The sequence below is a fragment of the Mesoplodon mirus genome (assembly GCF_964341445.2).
Source record: "Mesoplodon mirus genome assembly, chromosome: 12".
NCBI classification, from domain to species: domain Eukaryota; kingdom Metazoa; phylum Chordata; class Mammalia; order Artiodactyla; family Ziphiidae; genus Mesoplodon; species Mesoplodon mirus.
The window spans coordinates 49110386-49134355 of NC_138988.1; the positions used below are offsets into that span (position 1 = coordinate 49110386).

General features: G+C 45.5%; 1 protein-coding gene across 1 annotated transcript in view; it reads right to left on the bottom strand.

Annotated features, from left to right (window-relative positions):
• Nucleotides 1–7134: 7134 nt before the first annotated feature.
• DCLK3 (doublecortin like kinase 3) overlaps nt 7135–23970 on the bottom strand; it is a gene marked incomplete at both ends in the record, with an annotated part of 45572 nt that continues 28736 nt past the window's right edge. The window contains 4 exons of the mRNA XM_082639866.1: nt 7135–7328; nt 10190–10357; nt 11617–11749; nt 21215–23064. Coding sequence (XP_082495992.1) covers nt 7135–7328; nt 10190–10357; nt 11617–11749; nt 21215–23064 — 2345 coding nt within the window. The remainder of the gene's footprint in view (nt 7329–10189; nt 10358–11616; nt 11750–21214; nt 23065–23970) is intronic.

Below are 23970 nucleotides of genomic sequence, written 5' to 3' on the forward strand. Positions count from 1 at the left end.
CTACAATTGAGAGGGCTTCATTCCAAATGCACCATCTAAATTTTGCAACTTTTCTCCTGATACCTGAGGCAGTTTGCCCCAGAAGGTCAAATTTAACCTCTGTAATATTTTCAGGGGCCTTGGGATCTGCATTAGGTTGATGTCTGTAGGCCCGACAAATCCTTTGCAAAAATTCAGAGGGGTTTTCATTTGGTTTTTTTGCTGAATTTCTTGAATTTTGTTCAAACTCTTGCTTTGGTTCCCCTTTTCAAAGCCCGGCCAAGATGTACTCATAAGTCATGCTCTAATAAGGGCATTCCTCCCTCATTGGGGTTCCAATTTGGTTCAGATTTTGGTGCTGCCAAGTGGGCTTCAGGTGTAGAGGATCCTCCCTATAAGGAGGGTCGTGATCTTTCAAATTAAACAAGTCTGAGAAACCCAGCTGGCTGATCATTTGCATTTAGGTTCCCTGCGAGTTAATGGGGGAAGGGAAATTTCCCTGCCCTGGGAGTGGCTCCTGGCCCAAGTTGGGTGCCCTGTCTGGTCTTAGATGGCAATACCAGACCAAGTCCCTGTGCCCCAGAAACTAACACAGGATTTACTAATTGATCCGTATAGGCAGGGACAGTCCTGAGCCCCAGCGTCAGGAATTGGGGCTGAATAGGAACAGAAGGTGATGAAGGGGTAGATATATTGGTATGGCGGCCAGAGCAGCTGGCACAGCCAGCTCAGCTGGAGGAGTGAAGGTTTGAAGCAATATAATCTCACTCTCATTCCCTTTTCTTATTTTCTCTGAGAATAGTACAAACGCTTGCACATAAAAGATTTCATCTTTCTTCCCTGCTTCTTCACAAAATAGCTATAGTCATCCAAAAGCCACTGTAAAACCATAAATAGCAATTGATCATCTCTAACCGTTAAAAGGATGCCTTTTGGAATTAATATTGTTAACAACAATCATTGTTCCATAATCTAGATTTATAAAGAAATTAGAATCCATTAAAAAAAACTAGAAATGTTGTCAAAAAAAAAGTGATGCCTTTTTGCTTTGGCATCAACCCAGTGGCATTACACTGTAATTGTACTTGATTACTGCTGTGACACAACAATTTAAGATAATTAATAAAATTATGACTGATATCATTTACCAAGATATGCAAGAATTTTAGGAGTTCCATATAATTTCTAAAATGTGTATGTTAATGACATTTACCCATATGATACAATCTAAGAAATTTTACCGCCACTTATTTGACAATGCTTCCCATGTAATTTAACATACCAAATAAGCCTAATTAGTTTACTATTTCTGAGATGGAGAGAGCACAAATAATTTGAGGGCTTCCAGGGACCCTTTGAAAAGCCTCAATATTAGCTAGAGGTCAAATGAACTTCATTTAGAGTTTGATCTTTGGGAATTTTGTCAGAAATATCAAAAAGCTTTAACCAGTGATAAAAGATCAATGACAAATACAGATCACTTAAAGAAACTTAATTACCAAACACAGTTCAGTATTTCAAGAAAACTGTCTTCTTAGAGAACCAAATTCAGGTTCTGTACTACTTTACCTTTAAAATTCATTTTCTTAATTAAGTTCAATCTCATCTTAGCCAATCCCAACCATGTACAAGACTCTTTCAGTGTTCCTCCTCCACAAACCTTCCACAATTTTCTGTGTCCATATTAATCTGCCCCTCACTTTCTTTTCCATTCAGAAACAACCAGCTCTAGGACAAAACCAGGTTTTTCTCTTTAACAAAATGCATTTTCATTCCTCATGCTCTTTGCTGAAAACAGACATCGTACATCTTTGCATACTGAAATGTTTCCCTCATAATTCTTAACCTTGAAACCTTAATCTCTAGTGAAAATCAAGAAGCAAACAATCGTAAACTGTTTATCATACCTGCATTTCCTGACTAACAAGCTTATGGTTTAGTCTTCCTCTCCTGAGAAGGCAAAGGTAGGTAAACTTAGACCTGCCCAGCAAGTAATGTTCCAATATTTTATCCTATTTGAAATGACCCAGATAGTCAATGAATTCTCTTCATTTAGCTTACTTTAAAGTTAGGAAAATCTAGAGAGACTATTTTAGATAGACATTCCCAAAACATAATTATTCCTATACAGTTTACCTAAAACTCTTACCTCATTTACCTCTTTTATTTACTTAAAGTCTTTGTCATGGGACTTCTCTGGTGGTCCAGAGGGTAAGACTCCGTGCTCCCAAAGCAGGCGGTCCGGGTTGGATCCCTGGTCAGGAAACTAGATCCCACATGCATGTTGCAACTAAGGAATCTGTATGCCACAACTAAATATGCTGCAACGAAGATCCCACATGCTGCAACTAAGACCCACTGCAGCCAAAATAAATAAATAAATATATTTAAAAAATATTTTCATATTGTTATTTTCCTTGCTGACAAACTTTTTAACAGGAATAATAAAGGTTTTCTTTGATTTCTAGTAAACTTAGGTACAATTAAAGTACGATACTTAATGCTGATGACTCTAAAGACATATCTGGGGCTTCCCTGGTGGCGCAGTGGTTGACAGTCCGCCTGCCGATGCAGGGGACACGGGTTCGTGCCCTGGTCCAGGAAGATCCCACGTGCCACGGAGCGGCTGGGCCCGTGAGCCATGGCCACTGAGCCTGCGTGTCCGGAGCCTGTGCTCTGCAACGGGAGAGGCCACAACAGTGAGAGGCCCCCGTACCGCAAAAAAAAAAAAAAAAGAAAAAGAAAAAAAGACATATCTGTATTAAACCAACAAGTTTCAGCTAACTTTAACTCCAGATATTAAAGCAATACTGAATATTTCTTAGATCACGTGAACCCAAAAGTCATTCTGGTCGGTCTCTTCCATGTTTGAGTATGAATATAAGCACATAATTTCCCTCAAGCCAATCAAATAGACCCCCCCAAAATCAATTTTGGCAATGTCATACATCTATAATTCACATACAAACTCAAACACAGGGACCTCACAATTCCCATTCCAAAATATCAGCCATGAATCAGGTGCAGCAATGTAAAACCCACCAGTTACAAAAGAGGTTGGATTCAAACAGGGTTTCTGGCAGATGGGACAAATCAAGGTCACCTGTTCAGATGGCTAAACCCTTTTTACTAATATTTACGGAAAAGATACTTCTATTTGTAGCATTTGGTGACTTTAGGAACCAAGTAGAACCTTTCTCTTCTTCCTGGGAATGTCCCGTTCTTGGACAAGAACAGATAGGTTTTTGGTTTTTTCGTCTGTTTCTTTCCTCTATTTGACATCAGTAAAAGTTTAAAATATCACAAAGCTGATTTGGCTGTAAATGGAGAAACAGTACCAAACAAAACGAAACAAAATCCTAAATGAACCCTCAAGTTTGGTCTTGGGTTTTACATATGCCGATGACACAGGAGACCATGAACGACGTAACTGACACAGCAAGGGTACATGGTGCACAGGGCCCCAAGGTAACCCTGCCTAAATCCCTTGTGGAGATTCTAACAGGTACTATGGCCACACATGGTTACAATGATATAAAGTATCATCTTCCTCTCACCCATGGGTTCATAGCCGTAATCAGATCACTTATCCAAAACACACCTCAGAGGACTTTCTTTAGGGATAGTTGAAACATTCCTTGTTTTTCAAGACAAATAAAACACAAACGGCACATACAAATGCTAGCATCCAAAGAAACAAACGAACAAGTTCACAAATTGCGTAAAAGTCCAACTCTTTCCTTTCTCCAGCAAGGTACATGAACAAATTGGCTTCTTCTGGAGAAAAATCTCCAAATGGAGAGGAAATAAAGTTCCTGGCTGTATACGCCAGCACAACTTACCCTGCTGTATCAAGCCCATCAGCTACCAAATGTGGATTCCTTGCCCCAACTGGCAAGAGGTGGGGCAGCTGGTACCGCTTTGGAGAATTCTGAAGGGAAAATACTCAGGACAAGTGGTCCCAGTAGCTGCTAGGGCCTTACCTGAAAATTTCCCCACCAGGGCCAGCTGGCCACGAGTAGAAAGGCTCCTGGCTGGCTGGCTTGCCAAAATTTGTTACGGAGTCCAAGCTTGTACTGCTCACTGCACGACAGGCCAGTAAATCGAGAGACGAGTTATTGGAGCAAGGAATAGTGCCTTTATTAGGAAAGCCAGCAGACCAACAAGAGAGTGGACTCATACACCCCAAGAACCATCTTACCTGAGTTAGAATTCAAGCTTCTTTTATACTAAAAGGGGAGGGAGTAAAGGTAAACATTTCCTGGTTCCTGTCAGCCTCCGGAGGGGATGTGTTAATTTCTTCCTCCCTGCAGTCATTCACAGGTGGGCCTGGTCAGGATGTTTTCTGCGAGTTAAACAAGGGTATTTTAGCTTAACACTCATTACCTGGGATGCAGGGTTCCCAGAGATGGGCCATTATGTATAATTTAAACTTACAGGCAACATCCCTTTCATGATTACCTTGTAATAGGATACAAAGGTTCTTCCCTATTACACTTTCACTTAGCCTAATTATTTTGAGTTTTATCCATTCTGTTGCATGTATCAGCAGGTCATTCCTTTTTATTGCTGAAGAGTATTCATTGGATGGACCTACCACAATTTTTTTCTACACTCACCAATTTAGGGACATTCAGATTGTTTCCACTTGGAGGCTACTACAAATAGAGCGCCTGTGAATATTTGTGTACAAGTGTGTGTGTGTGGACATATGCTCTAATTTCTCTTGTAAATACCTAGGAGTGGAATAGCTGGATTATATGGTAGGTGTATGTTTAACTTTTGAAGGAACTACCAAATTGTTCTCCAAAAAAGGAATACCATTTTTACATCCCCAACAGCAATGTACAAGAGTTCCGGTTGCTCCAAATCCTCACCAATACAGGGCAGTGTCAATCTTTTTACTTTAGCCAATTAATTTTAGCCATTCTAATAGCTGTGTACTAATATTTCATTGTGGGTTTGACTTGCATTTCTCTAGTGACTAATAATGGAGCTACAACATTTAACAAATGGAAGACTAAACCTACTCAGAAGACCCAAAGGTGTAGGGGGAAAACCAGGAAAACGCATGACTTACGGAAGCCAACTGGAGAAATGATTCAAAGAGAGAGGTCAGTAGAATCAAATGATGCCCTATGAGGTCTGAAAATTCTCTTTTGGATTTAGTGCCTTTGGTGACACTATCAAAAGATGTTCCAGTAGCAATTGGTTCCAGCTTCCAGCCTCTTTCCCCATTTCCAGAATGAGTCCTACTGTACTGCCTGTGGACAGCACCCCCTCCTCAGGTGTCTGGGTCCCAGCTCCATGGGGCCCCTCCTCGGACCCATGAGATCAAAGCACCAGCTCGTACCTCTTTGCAGTAGTTCTAAGTTCCTAGGGGGTGTCCCAGGCTCTGTTCCCTGGGAAGCCAACTCTGAGATGGAGATTAGCCTGCAGAAGTTTCATTAGGGAGTGATCTCAGGGCCATCACGCCTGGAAGAGAAGGGAAAGCGGCAGGACTGGGCAAAGGGCTCAGCCAAACCCCACGGGGAGCTGTGAAGCTGGATGGCCCTTCAGTGTTGTCTGGCCGAGCCCTATATAGACCCATCATTGGATGCAGCCTATTCCCAGGAGGGGCATGTGATCCTGGGTGAGGTGACTCCTGCCAGCTAAGGGCAGTTCCTGTCCCTGGTGATTGCTGAGGGCTATCAACCAGCATCAACCTGCAGCTCATTCCCTTCAGCCTTGAGGGGGGATCTGGGTGGCATAGTCAGAATGTGCTGCAAGGGTTTCTCCTCCAAGCTTCTACATTCGAATCGCCCCAGTCTCTTCCCTTGGCTCCTCATCTAGGAGTTACCATCTCTGAATTATTTCTTGTGTGCTTTCTGCATTTTCCAACACCTGTTCCAGCAATTCCTTATACTAAACTCTCATGCTATTCCTGTTTCCTGTCGGATGCACTTCCTCCACTGAGATGACACCTACACTGTGAGGGAAGGGATGGGAGGGGTGAGAAACCTGCACTTTGGGGCTGATTCTGTGTCCCATTGACCAGGTTACATATAACCTAGAAAGGTCAAGCTGGGAAATATCAGGATGATGTTTCGCCATCAGCTCATACATACTCCCAGGGTCATCTGTTGGTACAGAAGTCCGGAGTGAAATAACCAACATGTCCTATGCCCTCCACAGTCTGCCCTGCAGATAGGAACATGCCTGAACATTCTGAGCTCCTTCCAGCCCGGGTGTAACACATCGACTGTGTTTCCGACATAGTAATGCACTAGATGGCTCCCTTGTGATCTGAAGATGTTAACACAGTCACACCCGAGTGCCTAACTTCACGTAGACGGGACTCAGACTCAGGGATCATCGGCTGAAACGCAGTCTAAATGGGTCCTGAAGGGGTGGGAATAAATCAATGATTTCTTTTTTTTTTTTTGGCATGCAGGATATTAGTTCCCTGACCAGAAGGCGAACCCGTGCCCCCAGCAGTGGAAGCACGGCATCTTAACCACTGGACCGTCAGGGAATTCCCAATGATTTCTTCTTTCCATTTCAGGCTGTACCAAATCTGATTTTCAGTAAGGCTAAAATGCTAGAGACCAAGACCAGCACAACCTAAACAGACCTGGCCAGTTCATCAAGGGTCCATCAGCACATTTATACGTAGTCACAGTGGCTTCGGGAGGCATGTCTGAATTATAACTCCCTGGCTCTCATCACCAGCATTAAGAAGTAATCAGAATACAGTTACTTCAGTCATCCAGAGTACATTTTATTAACACAGAAGGACCACGATTCAGCTTATTAATCTCACAGGGGGAGTTTAGACCCTGGTAAGCACCACTCATGTAGTATACTATGAACTTGATTACAAGGAGGAAGCAAATCACATCATTATTTCCAAAAATTCCTCACTGAGAGCAAGTCTCCCCCTCACCCCCCAAAAATGTATTAAAGGCTTCAAATCTAAAAATATGTTACAACATTTAACATTAAGACTCAAGTTTATTTTTTAAAATAAGCTTTAAAATATACTGAGTGTCTTCTCTCCTTCCCCTGATTCTCCAAGTATGGGAGGAAGGCTTTTTCACTGTTTTTCTCCTTGACATCTATTCTTTTCTCTGTCCCCGAGCAGAACCAAGGGCTGAGCAAATGCTGAGGCCGTGACTATGACGCCTGCTCTGCAGCCCTCGAGTGCTGGCTCCGGAAGTGGTTCTCGCTGCTGGGGGGGCCCTCCTTTTGTAGCTTTGCCCTTCTGGTCTTTCCAGCAGTTTCAATCCAGGGATGCTGAAGAACCTGGTGGGCCGTGTAGCGCTTTTTGGGGTCTACCACCAGCAACCGGCTCACCAGATCTTTGGCAGCTGTTGGAATGAGAGAAGGACGGAAAAAATGAGATGCATGCAGGTGGTTTGGAGTTTTCCTTCCCCATACAGGAAATAAGGACAAACTTTCCCGTTAGCACCATGGCTGGATCAGAGAACTTTCTGCCACGGTGGAAACTCTCCATATCTGCGCTACCCGCTTGGGACTACTGAGCATTTGAAATATGGCTGGTGCAACTGATGAACTGAACTTTTTTTTTTTTGGCCGTACCGAGCGGCTTGCGGGATGTTAGCCCCCTGACCAGGGATTGAATCCGGGCCCTGGGAAGTGAGAGCACAGAGTCCTATCCACTGGACCACCAGGGAATTCCCTGAACTGAATTCTGATTGCATTTACTTTTAATTAATTTACAGTTACATTCAAATAGCCACATGCAGCTAAGGGCTACCATGTTAGACATAGAGTCATGAGGTCAGGCCTGCAACTAACACCCATGGCGCTGCCCAGCCCAAGAGGACACATGGAGGCCACATAGCATACGTCTACACTTTTTTTTTTTTTTTTTTTTTTCAGTACGCGGGCCTCTCACCATTGTGGCCTCTCCCGCTGCGGAGCACAGGCTCCGGACGCGCAGGCTCAGCGGCCATGGCTCACGGGCCCAGCCGCTCCGCGGCATGTGGGATCCTCCCAGACTGGGGCACGAACCCGTGTCCCCTGCATCGGCAGGTGGACTCTCAACCACTGCGCCACCAGGGAAGTTCCCGCCTACATATTTTAAAATTTGTAAATCAAACTATCAAGTTGTTAAATAAAATATGTCCAATCTTCTTCCTAAATTGATAAATATACCTCCAGATTGACAAAACTGAAAAACATGGGCAAAGAGATCTAAGTAGTAAATAGTGCAAATTCAAAATGCATTTCATTTTTTGCTCAAGACCATAACTGATTCTAGAGAGATGTGGTGACAGCTGGTGGATCAGGTGGCAGACGGGGAGGAGAAGAGATTTCTCCTTGGCTCGCTGGCTCTCCCAGGCTGGCTCCCTGAGCCTCTTAACCAATTACTCAAGAATACATGGGAGGGAATTCCCTGGCGGCCCAGTGGTTAGGACTCCGTGTTTCCACTGCAGGGGGGCATGGGTTCAATCCCTGGTCAGGGAACCAAGGTCCCTGCAAGCTGTGCAACATGGCCAAAAAAAAAAAACCTGATGTAATAAAGGCATGAATGTATATATATATTTTTAAAAAAAGAATGCATGGGGAAAAAGATACCCATGTTTATTTACCTTTATTGGGGGATGCCTCTTGTTCAAGGTCAGCTGTTCACCCACCAATTGCCCCGCTTCTATGGCCACTGTCCAGCCACCTCTTGAGCATGGAGACCACAGGATTTCTCCTACCCCACCCCGTTCAAACTGGGCAGATTCCGCCCACAATGTACCCCTTCCCCATTCATCCCAGCATCACTCCTTCAAGGTCCTCGGAGGACTCAGGGGGTAGAAGCCCAGGTTTAAACGGAATTCTCAGTCTCACGTGCCTGTGTGTGGACAGTTGGACACCCCACCAATATGTCTGTGCTCCCCCTACGCCCCCCCAAACAGCTGCTCCTTGGCAGCCTAGGGCACTGTGGGGAGGGGCTGGGAAAAGAGGTCTCACAAGCCTTGGAAGTGGGCTTGGGCCATTTGTGCAGGAAATTCTGGGGTCCTGGTTCAGTGGTCTAGAAGGGGAGCCTGGGCTCTGGTGGGGGGCACAGCCTCTTGTCCCCAGAGTCTCCTCACTTCTGGGGAGACATGTAACCAGAGCAGACCCTCTAAGGCATGGGACTCAGGGCAGGGGCCACCATAACCAAATCTAAGAACAGTGTTGCATAGAACTTTCTAAAATGATTTTTAGTCCTTCAATTCCCAAATTGCCACTGCCTTGATCAGCTCAAGACCCTTACCCTATGGGCAGCAAGCTACCCTCTTCCCACCTTATTTAAGTGGAAAAAAATGAAGCTCTTCCCTTCCCTCAAGCCCCAACCCCAGATGAGGAGCCAGAGCTGAGGACAAGGGCAGATGAATAACTTATCTTAGATGATGTATTTAGGGGAAATTGGGGAAAAGTTATCACTCCTATTCGACTTTTTCAGCTAAAGACTCAAAAGACTCAAAACCCCCAATGATCTAGTTCTCAATTTTACAAGGGCAGTGGGTAGTACATATAAATCAGTAGAAACAAGAGGGGAAAATTCCACTTGAAAGGGCCAAAAAGGAGGAGGACCACACATGCTTCTGCTCCACTAAAAAGTACCTGAGACCTTCTCCCTTGACCTTCCAGAGCCCCTGTGCCCCAAGTATGCCCCCATAGGACCCTGATTATTCACAGGTAAAATAAGCATCTCCAGTCTGTCCAATTCCCAAACTCTTCTGTATATGAGATGGCAGATAGCTTTTTTTTTTTTTTTTTTTTGGCTGTACTGCACGCCTTGTGGGATGTTAATTCCCCAACCGGGGATTGAACCTGGGCCCTCGGCAGAGAGAGCGCCGAGTCCTAACCACTGGACTGCCAGGGAATTCCCTATGAGATGGCTTTGATCTTTCCAAATGAGGATTACACGTTTCTGATATTTTTCAGTTTATTTTTCAGTTCTGAGGTTCTTTAATTGGCTTCAGGAAAAGTATTTGGTGACTACAACTGGTGGTGAGAATCTTTCGTTATATCTCAAAGCAAGTCGTGTTTGGAATGCTATGGAAATCTACACCAATCTAGCAGGAAATAAAGGATGAAGCACAAGATGCTGACAGCCCAGGTACCATAGCGGGTTCTCTGGGTGGCGTTTTACGCATCTGACCTGATCCCCAGAGGGGCTCCGTCTCTCCATCCCCTTCCCTCCTGCCTGGGAAGCCCCAGGTCTCACCGTCAGAGATGTCGTCCCAGTAAGGAGCCAGGAACTCGAAGTGGCCCAGCTGGATGATGTTAAAAAGCTCATCCTGGTCCCTCTCTGGGCTGCGGAATGGGGGGAAGCCGCACAGGAGGATGTAGAGGATAACGCCCGCGGCCCACATGTCCACCTCCAGCCCATAACCTGTGCAGCAGAGGCAGAGACGCATTATCTCACCACTTTGGCTGCCATCTCTGTATCGAGGGGTCTCAAAAGCACACGTTCAGCCAACCAGACAACTCTGTGTATCCATCTTAATATCTCTAGAGTCAGTGTGTTCAAAGTCTAACTCACCCCATCCCCATCTCCCAAAAGAGCTTACCTTTCCAACTCCCTGTGTTAGTTGGTGCGAGCCCTACCATCCTGACTTCCCAGAGTTCATGTAGACTATTTGCTCTCATTCCTCTCTTATCCAGCTCAGTAATGCCTCCATTAAAATGTCTATAGTCGCTCAGTACTCTCTTGTCCCACTGTCACCACATTATCACAGCTACTATGATGGCCACACCGAGTCCAAACTCACTTGTGGGGAATCCAGACTCAACCAACCCATCCAACTGCAATTCCCTCTGCTCCACTGAGGCTGGTCTTCTCAATGTCTCTACCACCGAACCTCCATGCATAGCCTAGTCTCTGCATGTTGGCTTCCCTGATGCTTCTGCTGCTGGGACAAAATCTCTCCCTCCTCCCTACCCCCAGACCTACAACCCATCCAGAGCCTTCCCATCTTTAGCCATCATAGGGTGGCTAAACTGATTTCTCCTGGAGTGCAAGGATGGCTAAATAGGCATTCACATACTTGGAGCCATATAATAATAATAATAATAATAATAATAATAATGATTTCCTTGTATATCCTTTACAGAGTGTGTCACTAAAATAGTCCATTGGACCCTCATACAATATACGAGCCTGTAATAAATATTATTCATTGGGTTTGAGATGGGACCTCCTTTTCCTTTAAATGCAAGGTTGGTAAAGGAATTTTTAGGCCAATTACCATAAGAACCGTTCCAATTGTCTCCATTAGAGGTAACCTTGGGTGAGTGGCCAAATGGCCTTGCTTGCTTGCGTTCCCCACCCAATACTCCACCATCTTCCATCTCACCATCCTGCCAACACATGTGCATGCGTGCGCGCACGTGCGCGCACACACACACACACACACACACACCACAATCCCTTCTCTGTGATAAGGGCAGCCCTGGTGAGGAAAAAGTGCTCGTGCTTTGGTCAAGAAGACCTATTTCAAATATTTCCATTAACATCCAAGTACAAGCTTAGTGCCAACTCTCTGAGACTTTCGACTGCTCCATGTTGAAAAATGTAAAATTTAAATATTAAAAGTTAAACCTTGGTTAGTAAGTGAGCTGGAGTCCCACGGAGCAATGTGTAACCCTTACCTTTCTCAGAAAGAATTTCAGGAGCTACATAAGTTGGAGTCCCACACACAGTAAATATAGGTCTCACCACATGCTTTGCAAGACCAAAATCAGCCAGTTTCAAGGTGGTAGATTTGTCCTCATTTCGCTGAACCTGTAAGAAATCAAAATCCCCAAATGAACAAAATTGTGATGAGAACAAAGAAGGAAAACTAATAGGACAACAACCATGCAAGTTCAGGATAAGCGAACAATAAAACATAGGAGCTTATAGATTGACCCAACACTGACAAATCCAACTTGATCTCAGTGACATGTGCTCACTAAAGAACCAATGAGTTAGATTTTCTCTGCTGTCCAATATGGTAGCACCATATTGCCACAGATGGCTATTTATTTTAAATTAATTAAATTAAAATCTAATTAAATTAAAAATTCAGATGCACTAGCCACATTTCAAGTGTTCAATAACCATCCATGGCTAAGGGCTATTATATTGGATCATGCAAACCTACAACATTTCCATCAGTAGAGAAGAATCCACTGGGCAGCACTGAGTTAGAACAAGGATCAATGATATTTTTGAGCACAGACTAGCTTTAATGAGAATTAGAAAATGCCTGTGGGTAATGCAAAGTCAGAGCAGAGGAAAAAAAGAAAGGAAAAAGAAGTGGGAATTAGAATGAAAAAGTAGACAAATAAGCAGTGGAGGCTAAAATTATATAATTTACCTAGCAAACACTTCTGTTGTGCTTCTTTGATGCCAGGTGCTGTTTATAACACCTTACAAAATATTAATTCATTTAATCGTCATTGCAGTCCTGTAAGGCCATGCACATTCGCATTTTACAGATAAGGAAATGGAGGCACAGTTACATAGTAAATGGTGAGCTAGAGTTTGAACCCTGACACTTGGGCTTTAGAGTCTGTGCTTGTAACTGGTGTATGATGCCGAATCTTCCAGCAAAGGGTTATTTCTGTTGCAGGAGGCTGAGGAGGTCTCATCCAAAGGCCCCCAAAGAATCGTAAGCAGGTGGACCAGAGGCAAACCTCCACCATCACGGGGCACAGCCAGCCATTCTCAACCCTGAGTTTTACCATGTTGTTACCAAAAGGGCTTTTGCAGTAAATCCCTCAGGCTGTGCTGGGCCCAGGAGTGGTCCCTCCTGGGGGAGAGATGGCCGTGTCCCTGGGAGCATTTCTGCTGTGCGGCCAAGACCTCCAGAGCATCTGCTGGGCTGTCTGGGTTTCAAGATTAAATGAATTAATATCATAATTTTATCCTCCACAATAGTTCACCTCTGCAGAGCAGGACTGACTTCACGCAAAATAGGAAGTATTGATACAGAAAGTCAGCCTTGCTATCTTCCTCCTCCCCTTTTAGGATCTCCTCATCCAAACCAAGAGCCTCCTTCCCAGGCATGGCCCTGGTCCAACCTCTGCTGTCAAGGCTCCATCCTCCTCCCCTGCTTTACTGGGCCCGCATCTCATGGTAGAAGCTGATGGCTCAGGCCAAGGTGAGCTGAGTGGTTAATTTCAGCGCTATGGGAAACTCACTGGGATTAGCCTGGGTGATCTCATCCAAGTGAGACTCAATGGAGCCAACAGGGCTACAGGAGAAATTATCAACCTGTCTGCAGGCACACGCCCTTGAATCCTGACTAGAACGGGGGCCAAGGTTCCCAGTGCACCGACCAGCACTTGGGGGGCTGGAGGGCATTAGGCAGGGCTCCGGTTCTCCCTGTGCGGCATCAGACCCACACCTGAAAATGCAGGGCGGGCAGCCACTCCCCAATCTCCTCAGCCAAGGGTAAGTGCTCCAAACCTACTTTGGTTCCTGCCAGAGAGTTTACATCTCTGTAAGCAGAATGTGTCTTAACTACTGAGCCCAAGTCACTGGGCAATCTAATCAATTTCTTCATAATTAACCTAACCTAATGGAAATCATAGATGTAGAACTAAAACACACTTCTGCTTTGGTCTGTGTATCGAGACAGATACAGCTCTAAAGGAGACTGGAGAGGTAATTATTAGAATAATTTACACTAGAAAATCTACTTTGGAAGGCAAGGACAAAAAAAAATGTGTGCTGCCTTAAGTTTCCAGATGGACCATCTACATGAGTCTCACTTGCTGGGTGACTGCTGAAAAAATCTGTCCCTCACAAATATTTGTAAATATTCCCAACCAAATGATGAGCATTAAAAGCATTTGGCTGATTGAATACACCAAAATTAACTATGAATCCCTATGCAAAAGGACGAGCATTTCCTTCCTCAAACCCCCCCATCCCCCCAACCCCCCATTCCAAAACCCGACTCCACTGAGTCAGGAGCAGATGAAACATGATCGAGACTTGGTCTTCTATCTATTTTGAAGTTTTTCATGATATTTATTTTGAAAATGTATTATGTTAAATGTCCAGATGCTGATGGATACATTTTCAAATACCAAATCTGTTTTTAAAAATTATTTGATGACCTTCCTAAAATAATATTATGCTGCTTCTTGTCTGCATAGCTTTCCTCTTTGAGTCTCAGGATGATGAGACCCATAGCAGAACCCGAGGGTGGTTAGGATCCACAGAGTCATTTGTTCCTTCCAGAAAGTGAGAATGTTCTGTGTTTTTAATTCTTCTGTCTCCAGCCTCTGCTGTCAGGAGTTATGTAACATTTTAAAAATTTTATTTTATCTTTTAATTGATTTTATGTATTTGGTTGCGCCAGGTCTTAGTTGCAACAGGCTGGCTCCTTAGTTGCATCATATGTGCTCCATAGTTGTGGCATGCGAACTCTTAGTTGCGGCCTGCATGTGGGATGGAGCTCCCCAAGCAGGGATCGAACCCGGGCCCCCTGCATTGGGAGTGTGGAGTCCTAACCACTGCACCACCAGGGAAGTCCCAGGATTTATGTAACATTTTTCAGAGCTGTCAGTGTGACTTGAGATTTATTTACTTCGCCTACATAGGCAGCTTAACTACATTTAGGGTCACACACTGACAGTGTGAATTTTGTTTTTGGTTTTTTTGGTTTTTTGTTTTCCAGCAGGCGCCTCACATTCTTGGCTTCAGAACAGTTCTTATCTTAATCCTTGAATTCAAGTGACTGACATCCTCCTGGAATAACTCTTCCTTCTGGTATTTGTGCAACTTTTTTTTTTAATTTAAGTATAGTTGATTGACAATGTTGTGTTAGATTCTGGTGTACAGCAAAGTGATTCAGTTATATATATATATATATATATATATTCTTTTTCATATTCTTTTCCATTATAGTTCATTGCAAGATTTTGAATATAGTTCCCTGTGTAGGACCTTGTTGGTTGTCTATTTTATATATAGTAGTGTGTATCTGTTAATCCCAAACTCCTAATTTATCCCTCCCCCCACCCTTTCCCCTTTGGTAACCATAAGTTTGTTTTCTAAGTCTGTGAGTCTGTTTCTGTTTTATAAATAAGTCCATTTGTATCATATTTTCAATTCTGCACGTAAGTGATATCATATGATGTTTGTCTTTCTCTGTCTGAATTTCTTCACTTAGCATGATCATCTCTAGGTCCGTCCATGTTGCTGCAAATGGCATTATTTCAGCCTTTTTTATGGCTGAGTAATATTCCATTGTGTATATGTACCACATCTTCTTTATCCATTCATCTGTCAATGGACATTTAGGTTGCTTCTTGGCTACTGTAAATAGTGCTGCTATGAACTTTGGGGTGCATGTATCTTTTCAAATTAGAGAATTCATCTTTTCTGGATCTACACCCAGGAGTGGGATTGCTGGATCATATGGTAGTTCTATTTTTAGTTTTTTAAGGAACCTCCATACGGTTCTCCATAGTGGCTGTACCAATTTACATTGTGTGGGACTTCTGAAACCATCAAAGTCTCCACCCAAACAGGAAGCTTGTCTACAACATCTTCCCATCAGACTATCGTTCACCTCTGGTTGAAATCTCAAGATGGAAAAGATCCCATAGCTTCACATGGCAGACCATCCAGATCATAGTCAGATTAACTTGTGAGGAGGTTCACCCCACGTTGATCCAGAATTCCACCTCCACCCCTTTTTCTAAATCTGCCCTCTGGGAAGGACACACCACTTCCAAAGATGGGAAACAAGTACCAGGATTCCCCCCAGGGTGCTTCTGGTTTCTCTAACAGGCTCCCAGGTGGTACCAATGCTGCTTCTCTAAGTTCACATCCGAGAATCCTCAAGCTTATCCTTATAGGATCAGGTCTCCTGACCCATCGTCCCCTTCTCGCTCCTCCCTACGCTAAGTACGGCTCTTGAACCAGCAGCACAAGCATCACTTGTGAGCTTGATGGAGACCTCAGGCTACCCCAGATCCACTGAACAGAACTGCATCTCTATGAGACCCCAGGGCGATTCTTGCGCACTGTAAAGTTCTAGATAATCCCTATTTCATTGACGCCTCTTTTAACAAAGAATGCCCAGAAATGAACACCATATACCACGTATGATTTGAACAAACCAGTGAGCCTCAGTACCCTCAGCTGTCTAGGCACTGGGTGGCCATCAAGGCAAAGACCCCAGTAAATGACCCACTTCGTCGCCACGGCCCGAGGGCACACATCTGACCTTGCCCTCACCCCACATCTCTGTTTCCCTATCTACAGGTTTATCTAAATTCACTGCTCTGGGTCACATTCCTTCTGGGGCTCGTTTTCAATTGCCCTCTAACTGAAAGGGTGTTAGAGATTAATTTACATGGTACTTTAATGACTCTTGGTCCATCTGCATCCATCATCCCCTTTTCTAGCCACATCAAAGTACCCTGCTTTGAATCCAGACAATCTACATTTACATAAGCAGCCAGATCACATCTGGACAGTCTCAAAGCTTCAAAAGGAATCTTTCCTTTTCTGAGCCATTAACAGCCTCTTCTTCAAGGGCACATCAATTTAAATGTGATCTTTCAATGATCATTTCTGAACAGCAGATGGAAGCAGAGTACAGACCAAACAGCAAGCGGCTCCCCCCTAAGAAAAGGGGTAGAGCTTATTTATCTTTGTCGACTTCTTACTTGATCCTTCATACTTCCTCTGGCCTTCTCCCTCCAAGTTTCCATTTCCAACTGGCCATGAGGACGGAAATGATCTTAGAAACCAATTCACATGGAAATGCCAATGCCTAAAATCAATTTACATTTCAACAGCAAAAGATAGCGTAATACAAAGAATGACTGAAAAAATCAGTGGGGACAAAGTTTTCCCAGGACCTGTCACATTACTGGGCTGTGACATGCCTTTGGTGTCTACACATCATCACCTCTCTGGCTCCTGTTTGCTTTTCCAGGGCCCAGTCAACACCACACAGCACATTCCAACCTCTCCAAGGGAGCACATGCTGGCAGAAGAAGCAATTAACACTGATATTTCTTCAAGCTGGAAATTCTCATAATTTAAATTTTGTTTTGCAAGATTTCAGGAGTCTAAATAGCCCTAAAGGAAGAGGGGAGCTAGCATCTTATCAGGAAATGTGATCACTAGAAATAGATAAGCTCAGTAATACAGGCCTAAAATTTTACTCTAGGGCCCAATTGTCAGATATAAATATTTCTGCTGGTGAAAACAACATGGTAAGCTTGCTAGATCCATTAAGAGCTCCTAGCACATTCTGGAAGTCTCTAAAAGCAGCCACAGTCAGCCATGTAATCAAAAGTTAGTTCTAACATCATCCGTCTCCCAAGTTTAGCAAAGTATTGATACAGACAGTAGCCATCCATTAAAGGAAGAAACAATTATTTTGATAATACAAAAGTCAGCACAAGAGCGGAACACTAAATTAAAGTCAACTAAAGAACATTAATTGATGGACAGTAGTCACCATGGTGATATTTACTAATATTAATTCTCAGAAGACCAGCCAATTTGCAACATAATTATCCTAACAACAGGTTTAGAGATGACACCTTTCTAAACTCAGACAATGAGTCTATTGTCAAATCCAACACTCCCCAGATCTTTGTCTGAAAAACCACCAAGAACTGATGTTAGGTAGCATTTAAAGTCTGACATAACAATATATTCAACTTTACTCATCTGGAAAAAGGACAGACACGATTTAGAAATGTGACAGGCCCACTCATTCTGAAAAACACCAGCTGACAGATTATCCACAAGACAGAAAAGATGTTACCCTATGCCACCAAAGATGGCTCAGATCTGTAGCTTTTTGCAGCTTCTGAAGGAGACTTACCACCACGAAGTAAAGTTTTTTATTTAAAAAAACAAAAAGTAGGCTTTCTTGCTTGGTGCTTTGGGACCACCTAGAGGGGTCGGATAGGGAGGGTGGGAGGGAGACGCAAGAGGGAGGGATATGGGGATATATGTATACATATAGCTGATTCACTTTGTTATAAAGCAGAAACTAACACAACATTGTAAAGCAATTAAACTCCAATAAAGATGTAAAAAAAATGATACAATAAAAAAAGTGGGCTTTCTTTAAAATCAGAAAAAAAGGGTCGAAATATCAATTACAATTAACACCAATAAACAACTCATGTATTAGACTGAAAAATTATAGCTCCGCTGCAGTTTTTCCTCTCTCTCAGGACACAAACACACACACACACACTTCACTGCCTTTAAGGGCACTAAAACACATATGAACTGACATTTAAATCCATTAAGGTGTCGCCAAATGACTTCTCAGAGGCAGCTAGCTTGTCCACACTAAATGTATACCTTGCAATTTTTTATTTCCTGAAGCAAATCTCTCCATGCCACCTGCAAGTGCTGACTTTCTCCATTTTAAAAACTGCTGACAAGTCAGTCCCTTAACACAAGTGAGAGTCTCTATTGCCCAAGAGATGGGCCAGCTCGACAGATTGGTTCCAGGACCTTGTGGAGAAAATGCAAGCTCAGATGACTGTCCGCAAAAGAAAACGATCCTATAGGGTAAAGGATCTCACTCCACATCCTCGAGAACGTGTATCACTGTTCTGATGCTTTATTAAGCACAGGCCCAAAATGTTCTGTTCATGGGACCCACCCAGGCCTCTAGTTAGAATTCCTCCTGCTTACGCAATTTGGTGAAAACATCAGAGGATCCGTAAAGAACACTGGTCTGTCACGATTCCAAAGTGCCATTGTAAACAGGGTCCGGCACATCACACATGGGGAAAACTTGGGCTCAGATCCAAAAGACAGAAACAAAAAGCAAGTGAAAAAAGGATGAGGACACTTAGCTCACGCAAAAATGGAATTCTTGGGCTTCCCTGGTGGCACAGTGGCTAAGAATCTGCCTGCCAATGCAGGGGATAAGGGTTCGAGCCCTGGTCTGAGAAGATCCCACATGCCGCGGAGCAACTAAGCCTGTGCTCCACAACTAAGCCCGTGTTCCACGACTACTGAGCCTGCACTCTAGAGCCCGTGAGCTACAACTACTGGGCCCGAGTGCCACAACTACTGAAGCCTGAGCACCTACAGCCTGTGCTCCACATCAAGAGAAGCCACCACAACAAGAAGGCCGTGCACCGCAATGAAGAGTAGCCCCCGCTCGCCGCAACTAGAGAAAAGCCTGCGCGCAGCAACGAAGACCCAACAGAGCCAAAAATAAATTTTAAAAAATTGTTTTTAAATATGATTTAAAAATGGAATTCTTAGGGAATTCCCTGGTGGTCCAGTGCTTAGGACTCGGCACTTTCACTGCCGTGGGCCTGGGTTCAATCCCTGGTCAGGGAACTAAGATCCTGCAAGCTGCGCAGTGCAGCCAAAAAACCCAAAAAATAAAAATGAAATTCTTCAAAGGGAGATTTATTTCCTGGTAATTCAGATCATTCAGGCAACCAGTCAATGATCTGCAATTCTATGAATCTGGACAAAAACAAGGCTGCTTGATTTAGGGGTCAGTGTAGACCCCACTTCACCAGATAATTAGCTTGACTCACTCAGAAATCATTCTGCTTGTGGGAGCAGCTTACAGGCTGATGAATGTACTGGGATGATATTTCCAGGCTGGCTCTACAGCCATGAAATTAAAGGAAACAGGTTAACTCCTTTCCCCTCCACCGCCTCCCCCCTTAAAAAAAAAAAAAAAAACTGGCTCATGAAGATCACTGTCTCCATTTACCTCGGCTTCATGTGCAGCAATCTGGCTTTGGATTCTTCCTCGTGATGTCCACCTTAATATCAGACTCATTCCTAACATAGTAATAATGAGAGTAGCTGCCACTGATGGAATGCTTGCTATTTGCCAGGCAGCACGCTAGGGTCTGTATTCATTCTTTCATCCAACTGATATTTATTGAATCTCCACTATGTGACAGAACTGATGTAGTTTTCAAGGTACAGTCTGAATAAAACAATGTTCCTGGGGTCATAAAACTTTCCAGGAGGAGGAAAGAGAAAATAGAAGAATAAATATCAGGTGGTGCTTGGGGCTACAAAGAAGAAAGTGGGACAAGGGGGCCAGAGAGTGAACACGTGAAGTGCACTGTCCTAACAAAGCCCACCAGGAACACACTTGAAATTCAGGAACACACTGGGTTGACTGACTCATTGCAACAAGGGAGATCCCCAACACCTTGGGGATCCAGGCATCTAAGTGAGAAGGTGTTCAATGAACTTGTAAGAGGTGGATTGTGTTAGGTGATTTGGGAGAGGGTTCTTGAAAGCAGGATTTTGCTCTGAACTGGATACTGTCAGGAAGTGAGGGTAATTCTATGATTGGGCATCTTGGTAATTCTTATCTAGAAAGTGGGAGGAAGGTGGGGCAGTGAATCATAGTCACCCAAAAGGGAAAATGTAGTCCCATTTGTGGTCTGGACAATCTTGTTCTTATCTGGATTTGGACATGATGATGAAGAGGTCTTGCTTTTGTCTGGACCCATCATGGTCCTAGAGTGTCCTTAGTTGATGTTGGTGCTTTGAGAGATTGTTTACATCCAAAAACAGAACAGCTGAGCTGTGTGTGCCAGGCCAGCTCCCGTGCTCAATTCTCCCTCAACCTTCTAAGACAGGTACTATTACTATTTCTCTTTTATAAGTGAGGAAACAAAGGCCCAGAGAAGTGAAAGGACTGATGCTAGAGGCTTTCGGGATCTTAGTTCCCCGGCCAGGGATTAAACCCAGGCCCCCTGCAGTGGAAGCTTGGAGTCCTAACCACTGGACCGACTGGGAATTCCTACTGAGCCTTTTGAATTCCTGCGGCAAGACCTCTTCTGCAAAAGGGCCAGGGGGACTTTTGGTGGGAGGGTGGGCTCAAAGCCTGCAGGCGGAGCTGCTACCAGCAGACACCCCTAGCACCTAGGCCAGAGGATGTGCAAATGCCCAAGAAATGAAGTCCACCTGATCACTGTCAAGGGAAAATATTTTTCTCCCAGGCATGAGGAAACAGTTTCCATTTTGTTTAAATAGGAAGGCTTCTTTCTCAATAACTTAATCAAAACCCATTTATCTCTGCAATTTATGAACTACAACCAAAGTTTTAAATACTGAAACGAGCATGATAAAAAAAAAAAAAAAAAAAAAAAAAGAACCATAAAGGTAATGCTCTAGCGCACAAGGGTACCAGAGTAGGAGCCCGTTCCGACTTCCTGTATCCCATGTTTTATAACCTCCCTCTTCCACCGCAGCCAGGGCGGGGCTTACCAGCAGGTTTTCCGGCTTGAGGTCCCGGTGGACGATGCTCTTGTCGTGCATGTGCACGAGCGCCTTGCACAAGTCCATGAGCATGAGGGCAGCGTCGCGCTCCGGGAACTTCACACTTTCTATAATGGCATCGAAAAGGTCCCCTCCCTGCACGTACTCCATGATCAGGTAGATCTCCGCGTCCGTTTCATACACTTGATGCAGTTTCACGATGTTGGGGTGAGAGAGGCTCTGGATGATCAAGATCTCGCTATCGACCATGTCCTCCTTCCCTTTGAGCTTGGACTTGTCTATGATCTTCATGGCGTAGGCCTGCTGGGTGCCGCGGTGCCTGCACTCCTTCACCACCGCGAAGTTCCCGTCCCCGATCACGCGGCCCGGCTCGTACTGCTTGCGCACGTCGGCCGCCAGGATGCCCGCGGGCCGCCGCCTCCTGCCGCCCGGCCGCTCCGCCTTGCTCTCCTCCGGCCTCGTCTTGGGCTCCTTTTCTACCCTGGCCGGCGGCTCATCTCGGGAAACCATCCTCCTCCCTCCGGACGCACCCGGCTTTTTCTCCTTTTCCGCCTCCTGCGCATCCCCTCTGGTCCTGGGGAGCTTCTCTGGGTCGAGGTCGGCAGGATGCTCCCTCCGGAGCCAGCCTCCCTGTTTGGTCCTGCCTACGGTCCTGCTGTCTTTCTCCTCTCTTATGGGCTGGGTTTCCCCGACAACGTCCCTCTTGGCCTTGGCTGCTGCTGGGCCATGACCTTCCTGGCCTCCTGGGTCTCGGGCCTCTTTCTTGTCGGTGCTTTTGCTGGGTCTCCTTGGCTCCTGAGGCGGGTGCCCGGGACTGCTCCGGGTGCCCTCCTTCCAGCCTTCCTCCCCATCCTGGGGCTTCTCCTCAGGGGACCTCCTGCAGCTCCTGGTCCTCACCAGCCTCTCTACGTCATAGCTGGGGCACCTGCCCAGGTCCAGCTCGCTGGTGCCCAGAGAGAGCCGCTCCCTCTGCAGGCTCTGCTGGAGCTCTCTTTCCCGCTTACACTTCTCACACCTGATTATTTCCCCCGACGTCTTTTCAATCTCCACCCCCAGGTGCTTCTCTCCGCTAGCATGCCTCTCCAGGGTGGCATCCCTGGGCACCTTGCTGCTGGGTTCAGGCTCCCACTTCCCCCTCACCCACTTCTTCTGGGCCCTCACCCTGTCCTCCACGGGGGTCCTCCCCTGATGTCTGACGGCAGCCTGGGACTTGGCAGCCTCACCACAGCTCTTGGTGGTCTCGGTCTCCCCACAGTGGTGACCCCCTTTCAGAGCCTTGCTATAAAGCCTGCTTCTCAGCCTTGGAGAGGGGACCCGGCTGTGTTGGGTCAAGGTCAGGGCCCGGGCTTTGCTGGGGTACAGTTCCTCTATAGCCACCTGGATGTTCTTCAGCGTCAGTGGCTCTTTGCCCACGGCTATGAAAGCATCCCCTTCCCTGAAGAAATCGGACACACTCCTGATTTCCCTGCCCTTGAGGTTGAACAGCTTCCTCACGCGGTCACTCTTCCATCTGGGAAAGCCCAGGGCCTCTGAGACGTCGGCCAAGAGCTGCTCGAAGGTCTGCACCGACCGTCTGTTGAGGAGCAGCGTGATCTTGCGGAGGGGTTGCCCACCCAGCTTGACCACGGTCACGACCCTGGGCTTCAGCAGGCTGCTGTCAGCGTGGACAGGGTGAAGGCCACCCTGGGGGCTGAACATGGGCACCAAGGAGCCTCGAGGCCCCAGGAATGGTTTCTCCAGGCTCCCTCGGCCAGCAGGCAGCCACGTGCCCTGCAGCTTCCGCTCCGTGATTCTCGAGCTTAAACATTTTAGAGAATGTTCACAGAGACCTCGATGTCCTGCAGGGGAAAAAGGACAATACAGTATTAGTCCAAGGGGTTCAAAGAGCCTTCTGGGGGCTTCCCTGGTGGCGCAGTGGTTGGGAGTCCGCCTGCCGATGCAGGGGACACGGGTTCGTGCCCCGGTCCGGGAAGATCCCACATGCCACGGAGCGGCTGCGCCTGTGAGCCATGGCCGCTGGGCCTGCGCGTCCGGAGCCTGTGCTCCGCAACGGGAGAGGCCACGACAGTGAGAGGCCCATGTACCGCAAAAAAAAAAAAAAAAAAAGAAAAACAAGAGCCTTCTGACCTTCCCCAAACCTTTACTAAAGATGACTGATGCTGTTACAAGTTAAAAGTGTGCTCTTTGAGGATCTGCTTGAAACAGTGGAGCCTTTACCAGTTAGGCCAAGAGAGACCAGGAGTGCAGAATGGAGTTGGCACTGGGCCCGAGGTGCCTCCTCAGGCCTTATGGGGAGCAGGGCGGGCCACGCCTTGGGGGCCCCTTCCAGGCAAGGCCTAACCCTGGATGCAACTCCCGCTACCCTAAAGTAGGCTGAGCTTCAAGAATCTACAGCTGAGATAAAAAGTCCAACATTTGCTGCCCAGGAAATACCAACAAGAGGTCAGAACTTTCTGGAATTTTAAAAAACCCAAATCTTTTTTTTTTCCCCTGCTAAGTCAATAAGCCTTTATTTTTTCCATTTTAAAAAAATTAAAGTATAGTTAATCCACAATGTTGTGTTAATTTCAGGTACACAGTAAAGTGACCCAGGCACACGCACATATACGTATCTATTCCCTTCCAGATTCCCCCTCACCACTAAAGAATCCAAATCTTACCCACTTCTTTGCCAAGAACAGTTTTCTCAGCTTGACTTTCAACCCACTCAGGGTGAGGCAAGATGTGAAGAGGTTATGATCGCA